Source organism: Vipera berus (assembly GCF_964194415.1).
Source record: "Vipera berus genome assembly, chromosome: 3".
Classification (NCBI taxonomy): Eukaryota; Metazoa; Chordata; class Lepidosauria; order Squamata; family Viperidae; genus Vipera; species Vipera berus.
This window is the reverse complement of record NC_138204.1, coordinates 40,602,281-40,618,078: the sequence shown is the minus strand read 5'-3', so window position 1 is coordinate 40,618,078 and position 15,798 is coordinate 40,602,281. Positions and strand designations below refer to the sequence as shown.

The following is a 15,798-nucleotide window of genomic DNA, read 5'->3' as shown; positions in this document are numbered from 1 at the left end:
TTACAAAGCTGAAACCTTGACAATGTTGCTGCTAGCCATGATTGTGTTCATTGAATGACTGGAGCTTGAGGAGGATGGCCTGTTCTCACCTTCGGGTGCCAGTGCCGGTGGTGTTGGGATGCTGATGATTGCTGTGGTTATTTGAGCAGCTTTGCAGTTCGGTCTCAGACCATCATCTGATTTCATATTTAGGCTGGAGCGACTATAAGATAAAATGACATTTTCTTTTAGTTTTAAGGGAACAGAAGGTAAGAACAGAACTCTGTGAACTTTGGATATGTTTGAACTCCGACTTTTAGGATTCTCCCCATGTATCTATTATCCCTGAGCTATGAGCAGGTAAGAACCACACTCTAACAACATCTGTATGACATCGACCAACAAATGGATGTGGGTAATATTACTCAGTTTCCATGATGGACAGTCAGAGATACATCCTTGCACTAGCCATGTTTCTCCCAAAGCTTAATATTCCCAACCAGAGAAGGGTCTTTACTGTAGCCCACAGGTCTGCAACCCGCGGCTCCAGAGCCGCATGCGGCTCTTTCAGCCGTCTCCTGCGGCTCCCAGTCCTCTGCCATGTGCAGTCCAAAAAAAAAAAAAAAGTGGGACTAAAAAGTTCAACCAATCAATTCAAATATGCAGGGTAGGTGCCTATCTCGCTTTGGCTCCACTCTTCAGTCAAACCCTGTTCTGCACATGCACGCATGTATGTGCATGTGCACACATTTTTTATGGCTCCCAGTTTTTCCTTTTGTGAGGGAACTGGTTCCGAGTGGCTCTTTCACTGTTTCAGGTTGCTGACCCCTGCTGTAGCCTAATGTAATGCACTCTTAGTTGGAAGATACAAAAAGATACCATACCATTTACAAGTATGGCCTTGTTATTCAGGATAAGTAGAAACATGTTCTTTTGTACTGCCAGTTTTACACAGCATCCTGAAATGCCCTAATTGCCCATTCCTGATTAGTAAAACAGGATACAATGATCACCAGTTCTTATTTTCTGAAATTAACCCTGAAATAACATATAAGATTGCCAGGTTCTGTAAGGTGACATACAAAATTAGACTAAGAATACTTAAGAGCAATTGAACTTGTTTATGTAGGCAGAGGTGGGAACTATGGCCTTTTCATGACTTGTGGACTTCAACTCCCAGAATTTCTGAGCTAGCATGGCTGGCTTAGGAATTCTGGAAATTGAAGTTCACAAAGGGCCATAGTTTCTCACCCTTTTTTATTTATGTCTGCTACTGTGCTGTATTTTCAGATTTGTCAAGGGCTCTGTAATCCTATATATTAATTTAATTTAATTTAATAATTTAATAATTTGATTTCTATACCGCCCTTCTCCCGAAGGACTCAGGGCGGTGAACAGGGCAATACACAATAAAAATCGAATAGAAAAATTAAAAAGTCATTAAACATCATGCCCATAAAATCAATACATATTAAAGTTAAAACTAGTATAACTAGTTCGTCAACTACGTAATAAGAACGAAGCTTTTTAGTATATTTTTCTATGTACCATTCCTGTTTATTTATTTTGAGTGATATTTGGAAACTGTTTGGAAACTTTTCTGTTTTCTTCTTCTTCTTTCTGCTGATTAATGACCACAATAAAGTTATTTGATTTTGAGTTGCTATGAACTTTGGATATGTTTGAAATATGGGGTGTATGACAAAAAGTTGGTGGAAAGAGTTGACAGTAAAACTAATACTTTACTGAAATTTGTCTTCTATTTTCCTGAGAGTCTCCCTCCCTTATGAAGCAGGCTTCTGTTTTTCTATCTCAAGTTCAGAATGCCTTCATAGTCCTGTATTGAATTTTACTGTTGCAAAGTGGAACAGGTCACGTATGTAGTATTGTTTGCCATCTTCTCATGACTCTGGAGGCTTCTTTGCCTATCCTAAGCCTGAAAAGCTCTCTGGAAAGATTTTCCTCCTGATCTTTTCTCCTGTGGTTTATTGAAATGTGGGGATTCAAAGAGTAAAGAAAATGTAAGGGTTCTGTACTCAGATACAGTTCATTAAAAGCTATCTGTCTATAACACGGGTGTCGATCGCATCACGTGATGTATTGTGATGTATTGTGATGCTTTTTGCCTTTGCGGAGCTGGGGTAGGTGCGGACTGCCAGCTTGATGCCCCCTGGTCTATAACATTCAGCAATATTTCTCCTTTAGGAGCACAGTGGTAGATTTCCAAATACTACTTATGGAGGAACAGTGGTGAAAGAGGAATAATTTTGAAAGCTATGCTTCTATCTGCCTTTATTTTGAGCTACTGTACACATTTTATAACAATTTTTGGTTTCTTGCTATACATAGTAACTGGCCCTCTAATTCATAAATGCCCATACAATGTATCAATACATTCTGAAGAAGGGTTGAGTGTCTTATGTTAGTTATTTAAAAGTTTACTGGATGAGCTTTCCCCAATTCATTACACTCCAGTAATATTAGGCTGGCATTTCTGAGAATTCTTATTTAAAAAAAAGGATGTGGCTTAGATATTGTGAGTTGTAATTCCAAAATATCTCAAGGTGGTTATTTAAGATCTTATTTTGGTTTCTTAATCCTAGCATTAATAGCCATGACAGTATAACAAAATATATTTCAGAGTTCCCACATCCATCTAAATGTGCAATTAGAAAATGAAGATGTAAATTTTAGAACTCTCCAAATACTTTCAAAATATCGGTTCAGCTCTAAATCTTGACTCTCCTGGAATATTATCTTGAATGCAAATTCGGCATAGTACCTAAAACCATTTCTCCCTGTTTGGGCTGGATGCCTATGTGCTAGTCCTCTTACGTACATCAATGTACCCACCCTCTTCTCCACTGTACCTTGTTGTGAGCGAGGGTTGTTCACTGCACTGAATATGTATAGTGCTGAGCTCCTGCATGCTCCGTAGTCGGGTTGCTGGCACGTTGGAATTGGGGAGGTGCGTTGTCTTTTTACTACGTCGAGAACAGCAGGAGGTAGTCAAGCCCTGGTTACTTGAAAGGGAAGGGCTTCGGGTTGATGGGTAGTTCTGCATTGAGCTCTCCAAGCAGTTTTGCTCAAACATCTGCTCATCAATGAACTCATGGTTCTGTCAGAGAGAGCATAAACAAATATCAGTAATTTCCTAATACTGTAGAGTCCTTTTTTTCCAAAATCAAAAACTGACTATAGCTCAAGAGTTAGACTTTCAAACACTTTTATGTATTCTCCATCAGGACAGCCTTTCCTTTCTTTAAAAAGCAACTGGCTGTCATGTTGAAAAATAATTTGCTTAGGGTAATATATTTCAGTTATATCCAATTCCACAGTCTGAACATTTGCTTTGTTGTTGAATATCAGGAGGAAATATCCTGACAGCTGAATGTGGAAGTATTCACATAACTGATTGGTGTGATTCAGTAAATAAATATTTCCTAATATTTAGGAAATAAATAAATAAATAAATAAATTTAAGTATTCTTACCTGATATTGTATATTTGTTTCCATATATTAGAGTATTTTTTAAAGAAAACCCAAGATTCAAACATATGGATGCTATATATGCTGATGCCATTTTTCTGAACTTTCATAAATCAACTTCAATATAATTGATATAGTTGAACTGTGGTGCCCTTGGTGCTTTTCTAAGTTTGGTTGCTAAGTTTGGTTGCTAAGTTTGGTTGCTAAGTTTGGTTGCAGACCTTTCATTACCTGACCAGGTGCTAGTGAGTGTGAGATTTGATCCCTGTTTACTGTATAGCAATAGCACTTAGACTTATATATCGCTTCACAGTGTTTTACAGCCCTCTCTAAGCAGTTTACAGAGTCAGCATATTGTCCCCAACAATCTGGGTCATCATTTTACCGACCTCAGAAGGATGGAAAGCTGAGTCAACTGAGCCAGTGACAATCGAACTGCCAAACTACAGGCAGCCAGCAGTCAGCAGAAGTAGCCTGCAGTACTGCATTTTAACCACTGCACCACCACGGCTCGTATATATACAGTTCCTTATCCTGCCAGTACTGATCAGGGTGATTTTTTCCCCCATGGTAGTTTCTTGATTAGAGTATTGTTTTTGCTTGATTTTTGTCTGATTTTACCTGGATGTCGGTTGCTGGAGGGGACTAGTTCTTGTCTTTTTGTTTCCTTCTTAGCGCTGTACTATCTTTTTTGAACAGTGTGTAAATTTGGTTTTATCTCTCTGTGTTTATTAATGGCTGATTTGTCTAAATGCGAAGCTTCCAGAAATTCTGTAGTGTTTTTGGATATAGCTTGGTCCAGGATGCTCACAGTTTACTAGTTGAAATTATGTTGAATCTGTCCATATGTTGTACAATTAAGGAGTTTTCATCCTGTTTTCTGAGTGCTAATTGGTATTCATAGCTCTTCTGCCTGTCTGTCTTATATAGTATTTATAATAGTCCTTATAGTGTGCATTGACTCCTGTTTTTTCTTCTTGGCTACGGGCTCTTGGTTGACTTAAGATGTTTTGGAGGGCTCTGATTGGTTTGTGTGCTATAGTGATGCCATGTGGTTATAAGTCTGCTGGCTGTTTCTGAGATGTTTTTGATGTATGATAATGTTACTCTTTTCATAATGGGCTGGTTGTTGTGTTGCAGTAGGTTGAGTGGTCATGCACTTTTTGATAAAGTTGTATGGGAAATTGAACAGTTTCTTTTTTCTGGTATCCTGGGTTGCTGCAGTGTGTTTGTACTTCTCTAAATAATGCTCTTACACAACTGCAACTGTGGGAGGTTGAACTGTTACTTTGGTAATGGAACATTAAGTTAGTGTGGGTTATTTTTTGATAGACGTAATTCACATGGTTTATTCAATTAGGATTACTGGGTTGACCAGCTTGAATGCTAATATCAGTTCAGAAAGCTAAGATGATTTAATTCAGTTTGACAGTTTTTATCAATTAAAACATTCAGTTCAATGTGATGTTTGATTTAAGTTTTTGATTTTGACTTGAGAAGTAACTTTGATTTGTTGATAGCAATCAAATAATCTTATTCAATATTTGAACTTAAACTTCATTGGGCCAATTCAATTGTGTACCCTTATATGTCTTCTGTAGGCCTACACTATTTTTTTTATGACTGCAGCAAGTTGTCTTTCCATGGAAAATAGTTCTCACATATACAGTCCATAATACTTGTAAGATATAACTACACTATAAAAGATTGTCATTATTTGAAGCAAAAAAGTTCATTATTTAAGCTGACTTTTAATAGCTAGATACTGATAGGTTGGGGTAATTTAAAAAATACTAATTGTATATTATAATAAAAACAGCTGATTATCAATCTGTGCTTTTGACCATCTTTTGAATGGAACAGCATTATGCATGTCAAGTCTCTGAGAAAAATCTAAGTAGTCTATAAATAGGGGCATACCCAAGAACATGTTCTCCTATAAATACTCATGGAAATAATTTCAATTCATGTTTTGAGAGTTAACTTCAGAAGGTATTCTTCAAGGGAATTCTTGTTCACTAGGATGGAAATGAAAAGCATTTAACTTTCGTGGGTGACCTATTAAAATGAGGGTAGTGTTTTAGCTATATATAATTGCTGCCTATTTGAACATTCAGAAACAGACCATTGGATAAATCTGAATAAAACTTTGGAATGAAATTTTACATATTAACAAGTGGTTGCTAGTAGCACAGAACACATAAATAATTGTTTGTTTTTGACATTATTTGTTTAGAAGAATGCCAAAGTAATAAACCAGCTGTCAGTTTTCATTTAAAATAATTTAGATGTCTTCAACGTTGAGGGCTAATCTAAAATGTTGTCAGTTTCTTATGGGTGCTCTCATTTTCTGGTGACCTCTCAATTTATAATATAGCTATCATGATAGGGCAGGTAGCTTGAAAGATATCAAGATAATGATATATTAGGATAATGGGGGCATGTCATGTAGTTGACGCAGTGCTAATGCCTTTATAGTAGTTATAGTAATTAGATACTTGGCGGTCTGTCTGTCTAGAAGACTAATGAATACCTCAATCCTCTCCCCTAAAGTTATAAATGAAGGAAAGAACGGAATTCAGGGATCAGCTAGTGCAACTGCTGCAATTTGTAGCTTGCTTGACCCCCTCTCCAAGTCTGTCCCCTCTGAACACATCATATGATATCACCTCTTAAAGCAGGGGTGTCAAACTGCCGGCCCGCAGACTGGATGTGTCATGCCAAAACTGCACCCAGTTTTGGCATGAGGGGAAAAGTTGAGATACGTGGTGACACGTTACATGAAGTTACGAGTTTGACACCCCTGTCTTAAAGGGTTAGAAACCTTTCTATGGGAAATTTGAAACTTTTTTTCATCCTAAGAGTAGAGCAATATATTTGTATATATAGATGTTTTCAAAAATACATTTTTCCTTTGCTCTTTCCTTTTTGGTGTGTGTGTGTGTGTGTGTGTGGGAGAATTCAAAATGTGGTCATATGACAATGAGGGGGGAAAATTTTGAATCCAGGTCATAAATAGCTTTTTCGGGGCTTGTTGTAACTAAGTGATGGTTATAAGTTGAGGACTACTTGTATCTTCTGTATGGAGGGATGGATAAACTATAGAAATGTACAGGATACATGCATTTTTTAGTTGGGATACACCTCTCTATTTTGCCTTTACATGAGATGTATGTAAAGAAACACAAGTTAGACATAAGGAATCTATGGCTGCTTCTTTTTTTATGCAGTTACTTCGCACTTGAGTTGCTGCAACACAATATGTTCTAGCAAGGGATTATATAATTCCATCACCAGTTACTGTAATGTAAGTATTTGGATGTAATAGCAGCGTGGTAACCCTGCTTCAGAACTATGAATCAGAGACAGGTGCTAAACAATGCATAGTTGTGATTAACATGGCAAATGAGTGGAAATAAGGTAATATTTTATCTTAGATAATATATCTTAGGAGAAAGATAATATTTTGCAATGGAGCAATCACTTATAATGGTTAACAAAGTCATTTTAGTTGAATAGTGTAACTATGCAGAGAAAAATATTTTCTGCTGGGATGCAATGAGTGGAAAAGCTTTAATCTAGCATTCTGAAGACGATCCTCATTTCCATCATTGTCGTCGTTATCATCATCATAAAGGACTTAATAGTTGGACAAAAATGCTAAAATCCAATTTAAATTTCTGGCTGATCATTATAATAAAACGTTTAGGCTGCCCAACCTTCAATGACTCTGGGCAGCTCCCAACAATCAAAGAAACTGTTGTAGCTGCCTTTTACATGCTGTAAATTTCTTGCCTATGACTTCATCCTAAAATGAAATGTCCTCATACACTGAGCTCTACTGACTTACCATAAGTTTTACAACAGATCACAACAATTCTCAACTATGTTTTATATAAATCCAGAACATGAAAGTAGAAATCTTGGACTAGAATTGTTATAGTTTTCAATCTAAAAAAATAATGATAGGCAGATCAGGTATGCATAATATAAATATTCAGCAAATAGGTGAAAAATGAATGGGATCTTTACTTATGATAAGAGTTAAAAGGGAAAAAAAACAAACATCTTAGCATATTCAAAGCTGCACATCCACATCAAATAATTAAACAGCATATTTGAAAGCATACTTGAGCTTTTAAAAATAGATAAAGCAATTGCTGTCCCTCGTTTAATAGCCTTAACAGTGCTCAAAGCCACCAGATAATAAAAAGCTCCAACATGCATCATCTACTAAAAAAACAGGATTATCACAAGGAAGGAAGCAACACTTGAGACATAGCACAGAGATGGCAGTAAACAGATTGAATTAAGAAAGAAATACCTTGAAGGTGGAAGTTCGTACAGATAACAGGGGATCATCCACAAGATAGGACAATCCCTACAGGACAACATGTCAACAAAAGATAAAAACACCATTGATTGTCCATTCTAGCATTCCAAAATCCAATCCCAGCATTCTGCCTAGCATCTCACAAAGTTGGAATGGGCAATGAGGCCTTTCCTCCAGCTTATTTTAGATTGAACTGTCATCTCACTGGTAACAGAAATCTCCCAAGTAGCCAGGAAAAAAAAGTAAATTACTGTATAACCCACTAATGGAGGTTCTCTCAAATGGAAATGCCTAAGCAACATGAACCAGAGAGCTGACTGATAAAAACTGAGGTTGCTTCCAGTCCTAGATTGCGCAGTGCACTTGCTCTGCCTTATTCAAGGAAAATTTCAGTGCAAGTAATGTTATGATTTAATTATAATCAGGGCTTTTTTTCCCATAGAACGCTCAGAACGGAGTTCTGGCACCTTTTTTTGGATGGAACCTTGTAGGGTAGGCAAGGCGGGTTGTATGACATGTGTGAGTTCCGGCACCTTTTTCTTTTACAAAAAAAGCACTGATTATAATCAACCCATGCGTTCCCATTTATAATTGCAAAACATTAGGCAAGGAGAAGATTGGGATGAGGAAAATTGTGTGGAAATTATTCTTCCAGATACTGTAGTGTTATATTCCCAGGCAATAAGCACAAACAAACTTTTGACAAAACCTACCTTTATTTACTATTACGGTGTAACTTTTGTTCCTTATCTGAGTATTAGTTATGAATTATTACATAGTGCTTTTATTAAATGTGTTTCTAAAGTGCAGCTGAATACATAAAATTTCTAAACATTTATATGGTAAAATTAAAGGTTCAAATTAACTTTCTCCTCCCTTGACTTTTTTCTCCTGTAACAAGAAAAAGTTTTGGTTACTTTTCTAACCAATTTTATTCTCTCTTGTATTTGGAGTAGAAAGGCTTTAAGTTGGATTGTGATTTTTTTCCAAACTTTCTTTAACAAGTTACTTTCCCCTTCCTCCCCCCACCACACGTTTTCACTCCTTTGGCTGCGTGCTGGTTCAGGCTATACAGAAAATAAAGGGATAATGGAAACTGATAATTTAAGAATTTTATTGCTATTCTTTGACTTGCTTAGTTAATTGTTTCTTTCACAAACTGGACCTTTCTTTGTTGTGTCAGTCCTCTTTCTAAGTCAGCATTACCAGGATCATTGCCCATCCACCATGATTCTCTCCCTGGGTCTCCTCTGTTGCTCTGAAAGTATTAAGCTTTTTCTCCAGGGCACCTGCAGGGATGATCAACTCCAGTTCTCTTTCTGATTTCCAGTTCTTCTCAACTTCTCCAGGAACTAAGCATGTTCCAGAAGAATCTTAAACCATTTTCTTTGAGAAGCAACATCAGCAACAAGAATAAATGGCTCTAATCGTGATAAATCTTAGTAATAGTAATTCAAACACCCAGAACCAAGATTAAAGAAAGCTCCTTAAACTCTCCTGTATTCTGCCTTAAAATGCCCATTCTTGCCACCTTTGTGATCTTAAGGTGTACATGCAGCTTTGGACATTTAACTGAAAGTTATAGATACCAGTAATTCCCTAATTTTTTTCCTGAGTAATTCCCAGTAATTCTGCCCAAGGCAAGTAGAGCCCCAGCTGCTCTTAAAGAGTTGGGCATCTTCTCACAGAGAAGAAAACATTATAACAATTCTTTAGCAGCTGTAAATAGAAAACTGTGCAACTGGGTCAAGTGTGAAAATTTATCCCCGGGGAAAGATAATTAATACATTAGGGATTCTGCTTCTTCCTCTATTACATGATATTCTATTTCCAACTGCAAAACTATTTTGTGTCCTACTGTAAAGTCTTTTTAGTCCTGAAGCAAGGCTTTCCCCTTCCTTAGAAGCTATTCCAATGTTACAAACTCTTCCAGAATAAATCTAAAATAAATAATAAATAATCTTTCTGAATAAAGTGGTAAGTCTGCAATCCTCTTTTTGGAGAGCAGAACAAAGAATTAAGACTGCATAAAGTCTTTGAATGGGGGTACATAGCAGAGCAATAACTTAACCAATACATCCCTCTCTCCTCTCAGCTACTGTGTGTGTGTAGATGCATAGGAAACACTTCCATAAAGGGAAATGGCTCTATGCATGTACATATAATGCAGGCAAATGGAGCAAGTCTTAGAAGTTTCCTGGAGAACAAGGTTGCTTTCAGGTTTCAAGAGAGGGTGTTTTATAAAGTCCTCCTTTTGAATAGTTTACCCTGTCCTATTCACTACTGTGTCTTAGCTGAAACTAACTATGGCTTTGATAAGAGAAAGAGCATCACCATTATGATACTTTGTTCTGACTCTGTTCACTCTACAGCAAAGGTCCCCAACCTTTGGGGCACCAGGGACTGGTTCCATGGAGAAAGGTTTTTCCATGGACCAGAGAGTGCGTGGTTTTATGTGCTGCCTGGGGAATTCCGGTGTTTGAAGTCCACACATTTTAAAATTGACAAGGTTAAGAAACACTGCTGTAGATTAGCAGTGGGAATGTGTGTGGAAAAGGCATTCAGAGATGGGAAAGCTGGGAAAAGATCAATTATAAAATAAAAGGTCTAGTGTGATTACTGGATGGAACAATTGGAATTGTGATTTTGGTCCATATTGCTTTTCCACTAAGAGAATACAAGCTGCATATTCATATAGAAAAAGGTTGAAGATTTAAGTACATTATTTATTTGCTTATTTTTTAAATTGATAGCAAATCCTTCCCAACATTGTTTTACTTAATTAGTTGAATTTAGAGATTATTCATCACATCTCAGACATTTTAACAGAAAACTTCAACAAAATAGACAATACCAAAACCATTCTTTCTGATTTAAGGAAAGGTGAATTGCCCCTTGAAACCTGTTAGCAATGCTTATGTATAAGTCACTCTTCATTCCACTAGCAATTGTGGGCCACTGCAATATAACTTTTTGGTGGCTCTAGAATTCATAGTCTACAATGAGACAATGTGTTAGTGTGATTTTTTTTAAAAAAATCAGTTCAGTATGATGGAAAGGCATGCATGTTCAGCACAAATGCTGAATGAACTATTCTGATGAAAGCACTGAAAAACACACTGAACATCCTACATCTCAGTCCTTGAATCACAACCTCTCTGTTCAAAATGATATATGGTTAGGTCAAGAGCAACATATCCTTTCCAATAACTTAACAGCTATTTATTACTGATTGAGATTGCAGTGAGCATCACCTGATTCCAACCCCATGCTGATGTAGCACTGCAGGTATTTTCATTACTATTTCTGGTAGATACAGATTTCAGCTTAATGGTGAATAATTTATTCTTATTCATTCAGACTGTATATTCTTTGGTCATTAATTATTTCTTTAAACAGCCAGTCTCCAAAGCTTTAGAAATATATTTGCCTATTCCTCATTTAATTATGTTGGAAATAATTCAACAACTAATTATTTGAACCATTGTTATTCATTGAATAGATTATTCTGGCAATATAGCTTGTTTCCGAAGAACACATAATACATTGAAGGGAGCGGGAATGATATTGCATCCCACAATCCATCCAAACAAAGTATAAAGTTTATTTGGGGAGAGCACCTTCTTCTTACTCTTCCCCTGTTTATTGTGTAATCCTGGAATGGGATTACATTATGTGTGTATGTGTGTATTCCATTTTTCAACCATAGCCTTTTGGATAGCATGTATGAAGATATACCATTTAATGTTCACAAAAGCAGTATGATTTAACTCAGGGCTCTTCAAACATGGCCCTTTTATGACTTGTGGACTTCAACTTCCACAGTTCCTCAGCCAGGCATGCTGGCTGAGGAATTCTGGGAGTTGAAGTCCACAAGTCATAAAAGGGCCAAGTTTGAAGACCTCTGAGTTAACTAAAATCACCTAGTCAAATTTATGGCTAAGAAAAACTTTGAACTCAGGTGTTATTGTGGCTCCCCCTTTAATTATGTTATAAATAATGTAAGTTAAAACATAAATATGCATTTCATATATTTTGGAAAACCCCAAATTAATAAGCTATTATAATATTTTAAGGAAAGAAATTTATAAGCAATTCATGTAATGAACAATCTATTTTCTCAAATACTTTTCTAAATCCTGCAAGACAACACATCATCATCATCATCATCATCATTACCATCATCATCACCATGGATTGAGATATACTAATAACCTTAAAAATAATTTGTAGGTTTTGTTTGGAATATTTTAGGGACAGGATGAACCATGTCCATACCTCTGTGTTCAAAGAAAAATAATTACATTTTTATCTTTGCCAGAGGGAGTCCTTTGTTATGGTTCAATTAGAATCAGGATGCAGATTTTATTACCTGCTATTTTAACACAAATTAGGATTGAAAATGCAATAATACTTTTGTAACATAAATTTAAGAACAGGCTTATGAATTCCCCTTACTATGGACGTATCTTTTGTAAATTATAAAATAATTACATGGTGCATTAAATTAAAAATAGATATAGATATAGCTGTAGCAATTTTAGGGACACACACTTTCTTTTGTTACTTTCAAATTGTTTAGAAGAAGAATACAATAGATAAGTATACTTGCTAGCTGTACATATTTACCTAACTCAAGTGAACACATGTCTTCTGAATTTTTCTGTTAGCTCTCATTGTGGAGACAATATTCAAGACATGTCTGCAACATTTACTGCATATAGTAGAACATGGTTATGTAATACATTATTCTTCAGAATTCTCTTGTTCTGTGCTCTCGATGTGAAAGTTTTCTATTTGTTTCTGCAAGAATGACAACAATTTCTCCAAGGCTTTCCATTTTGTTTCCACAAGTGGCCCTCAGTAGGACTTTCCTCATGTATAATTCATATATTTAGGAAGATCTATTGCTTTGTATAAAAAGCAATGCAGGCAGGATAAGACTGAAAATATTATAATTTGAAGAAGGTAAAACAATACATAAAATAAAATGTTTATTAAGACAATAAAGATATGGATACTAATGTAACAGTAATCGTTAGGAGGCAATTGCATAGAGCAACTAGGGGGCTTCAATATGCACTTAGGGGCATATTCCATGTACACACATACTGTATACTGACTCATTTGGCCAAATGATCAAAGTCCAAGTAAGCAAGAGAGTAATGTGTTTTGGTATAGATCAGATTGCTTTCATATGTACACCAATCATGGATCCATAGAGATGGTCTTCCAGATGTTCTTTACAGTACTTCCAAATCTTAGCAGCCCTACCCAGCATAATCAATGGTAAAAAATGAGGAAACATGCAATACAACATGTAGAGGGCCATCCATTATTCACCCTTATTCTAAATACTGTAGTATGACTATTGAGTAGCCAATGAGTAGCCAGTTTGGGTTTCATACTTCTATTTCAGTCCTTATGCACATATTTCCTTTTCTGATTCTTTTTTTCTTAGTTGTAGTTAACAAGTATATTTAATAACAATTTTGCATATTTGCAATAAATCATAATGTAATAACAACAACAGGGAGGGAGGAGAATATGGAACTCCAATAAACATTAGGCTTATCAAGGCTCAATATTGACTCAATTCTGGCATGATAAATTTAATACATGCCTCCCTTTTCTGTTTTTGGTTTTTTAACTGTATGGGCTTGAGTGAAAACAGACTCAAAAGCACTCCCTGTTCGTACTTACAGTTGTTTTTTCCAGGCAATGCAGCAGGTGGTGATGCTGACTTTCAATGATGGATGTGGCTTTGCTGATATTGTGCTCATCTTCCATAGACCCCTAAGCAGACAGAAAAGGCATCCATGAGACCATTGATACAGAGAAAACAGCAATGTTGTGCAGCATATGAACGTGCAATGTGGAAAAGATGAGCAAGAAAAAGACAAATAAGTGCTCTTGAGCTTCAGTACCCTTGCCTAATAAGAAGGCCAAGTTCTATTGCATAGAGTTATTTCAATATATGTAGTTAAATTTTAAAGAAGAAATGAAGAGGACTGAACCCCCCCCCCCGCCCCCATAAACTAAAGGTGAAGACAGAGACAGAAAGAAAGCTAGATTGGCAGGTAAAGCTACACAATAAAGCTTAGTTTCTGCCTTCCCTGATCTCCAGCTGGACAAATATTGGAAGGTTATGTGAGTTGTAATCCAGACCAGAAGAACAACCGATTAGGAGAATCTTATTCTATGGTAAAGGCCTGCAGTCATTGTTCAGACTGTTTTTGCTACAAAACAGCCAATAAGATTTTACTCCTGGATAATAAAATGAACAGAAACATATCAGACAATCTAACAGTTGACTAAATCTATAATTTAGAAGTTTTTTTAAAAAAAATTCTATCTCTCTAGAAAGCTGCACTAAAAAGATCCAAAGTCACAAAGGAGTCTGGCTTGCATTCCTAAATTGTGCCACCAAAGCAACTACTTTTATAATTCTACGTTAGCTCTGCTAACGTAGCTCTGCAATAATAACATCTGCAGCTGAAATACGAAGTACAATTTAATTCACGTTGTATGTTCTTGGTAGGAAAGAACAGACATTGGAAAGAGGTTAGTACACATCAATGTAACAAATACATTTAAAAAAACTCCAAAGAAATGCTGTTATTTACAGCACAGACAAGAGAAGATGGAAACGAAACCGCCCCCTTTTTGCCACAGCTGCACCACAGTTTCATTTTCAGCATGAAACATCTGAGCTACTCATAAACTGGTGACTGAAGATGTGATGGCTCTCTAAATCCTGCACACATGACAAGAAGCTTCATTTATCTGGAAGTACTTAAATTTCAGTCCTCAGGGATGAAGAGGTGCTATCAAATGAACACTTTAACAATAATCAGCATCTATGCAGATCTAATAGTTACTCAGAAAAAAAAATCACACCTCTATGCAATTGATTCATATTCAGCACTTTCTGAAGGGAAACAGACTACCTTTCCAAGCAATCATTTTAGAAATGAATGTCTACTACTTCATAACTGCAGGGAATCAAAATGAATCTCTTCCCTCCCATCTTCCTCCTACTTGTCCCTGGAAAGCAAGCTATATTTTCCCAGCATTCAAAATGAAATCTTGGCACTGGCATTCAATTACAGCCAATCCTTGACTTATGACCACAATTTGAACTGGAATATCTGTCATTAGGCAAAGCGGTTGTTAAGCAAGACATCATGTGATGTTTTTGCTCAATGATAGCAAACTTGGCATTCCTAGTTGTAGTCACTAAGCAATCTTGCCAGAGTCCTAGATAAAGGGTGTGGGGTCCCTTGGGTAGGGGAGACCCTGGAAGGCCAGGTGCAGGCTACGTGTGACTGTCTTTCTGCGCAGGGCCTGAAAATCCTCCTTGTCAAAATCCAAGCAGGAGTTTCAGCTCTTCAGCAAAAAGAAATTCATGTGCAGCCTGTACTGGGTCTCCCCAACAACCCCCCCCCCCAGTGGCTTAATGGTAGGGGAAAGAAAATGAGAAAGGGCCTGCCTTAATGGATCAAGTGGTTAAAAGGAGCGGCAGGAAGTTTTGTACTTTCAGACTTGCATGAGTCTGTTAATGTAGCCTTATGATAAAGTAGATTTTGCTCATATAGATATGTATCCTGTCTGGTTCACCTGGGAGAGCTGATAGGATTTCAGCTCTATGCAAGCAGGCACAAAGGATTTCAGCTCCATGCAAGCTGGTATGCATCTGAAATTCTACAGCAGGCAGCTCCTTGAAAAAGAATTTCAGCTTTGGATCTGCTTGCTTGGCAGGGAGCTCTTTCAGTCAGCCCCCAGAGATGAAAAGAGTGCAGCAGCTTGCAACCTTCCCTGTTGACTTCTCCATGGACTTTTTAGGAGAGCTGGCAAAGAAGATTGTGAATGGCAATCACATGAATGTGGGGGGCGGGGGCTTGGTGTGATCCGCAGAGGGCTAGGTGTGATCAGGTTGCCAAGTATACAGATCACATCACGTGACCATGTGTGCATGTGCAATGTTTTGCGACAA

The 15,798-nt window shown here is 36.9% G+C and overlaps 1 protein-coding gene across 1 annotated transcript in view; it reads right to left on the bottom strand.

The window, feature by feature from the left end:
- Positions 1 to 15,798, bottom strand: part of KCND3 (potassium voltage-gated channel subfamily D member 3) — a gene marked incomplete at both ends in the record, with an annotated part of 316,955 nt that continues 301,157 nt past the window's right edge. Inside the window, 4 exons of the mRNA XM_081322387.1 lie at positions 1 to 202; positions 2,850 to 3,097; positions 7,794 to 7,850; positions 13,506 to 13,598. Coding sequence (XP_081178513.1) covers positions 1 to 202; positions 2,850 to 3,097; positions 7,794 to 7,850; positions 13,506 to 13,598 — 600 coding nt within the window. The remainder of the gene's footprint in view (positions 203 to 2,849; positions 3,098 to 7,793; positions 7,851 to 13,505; positions 13,599 to 15,798) is intronic.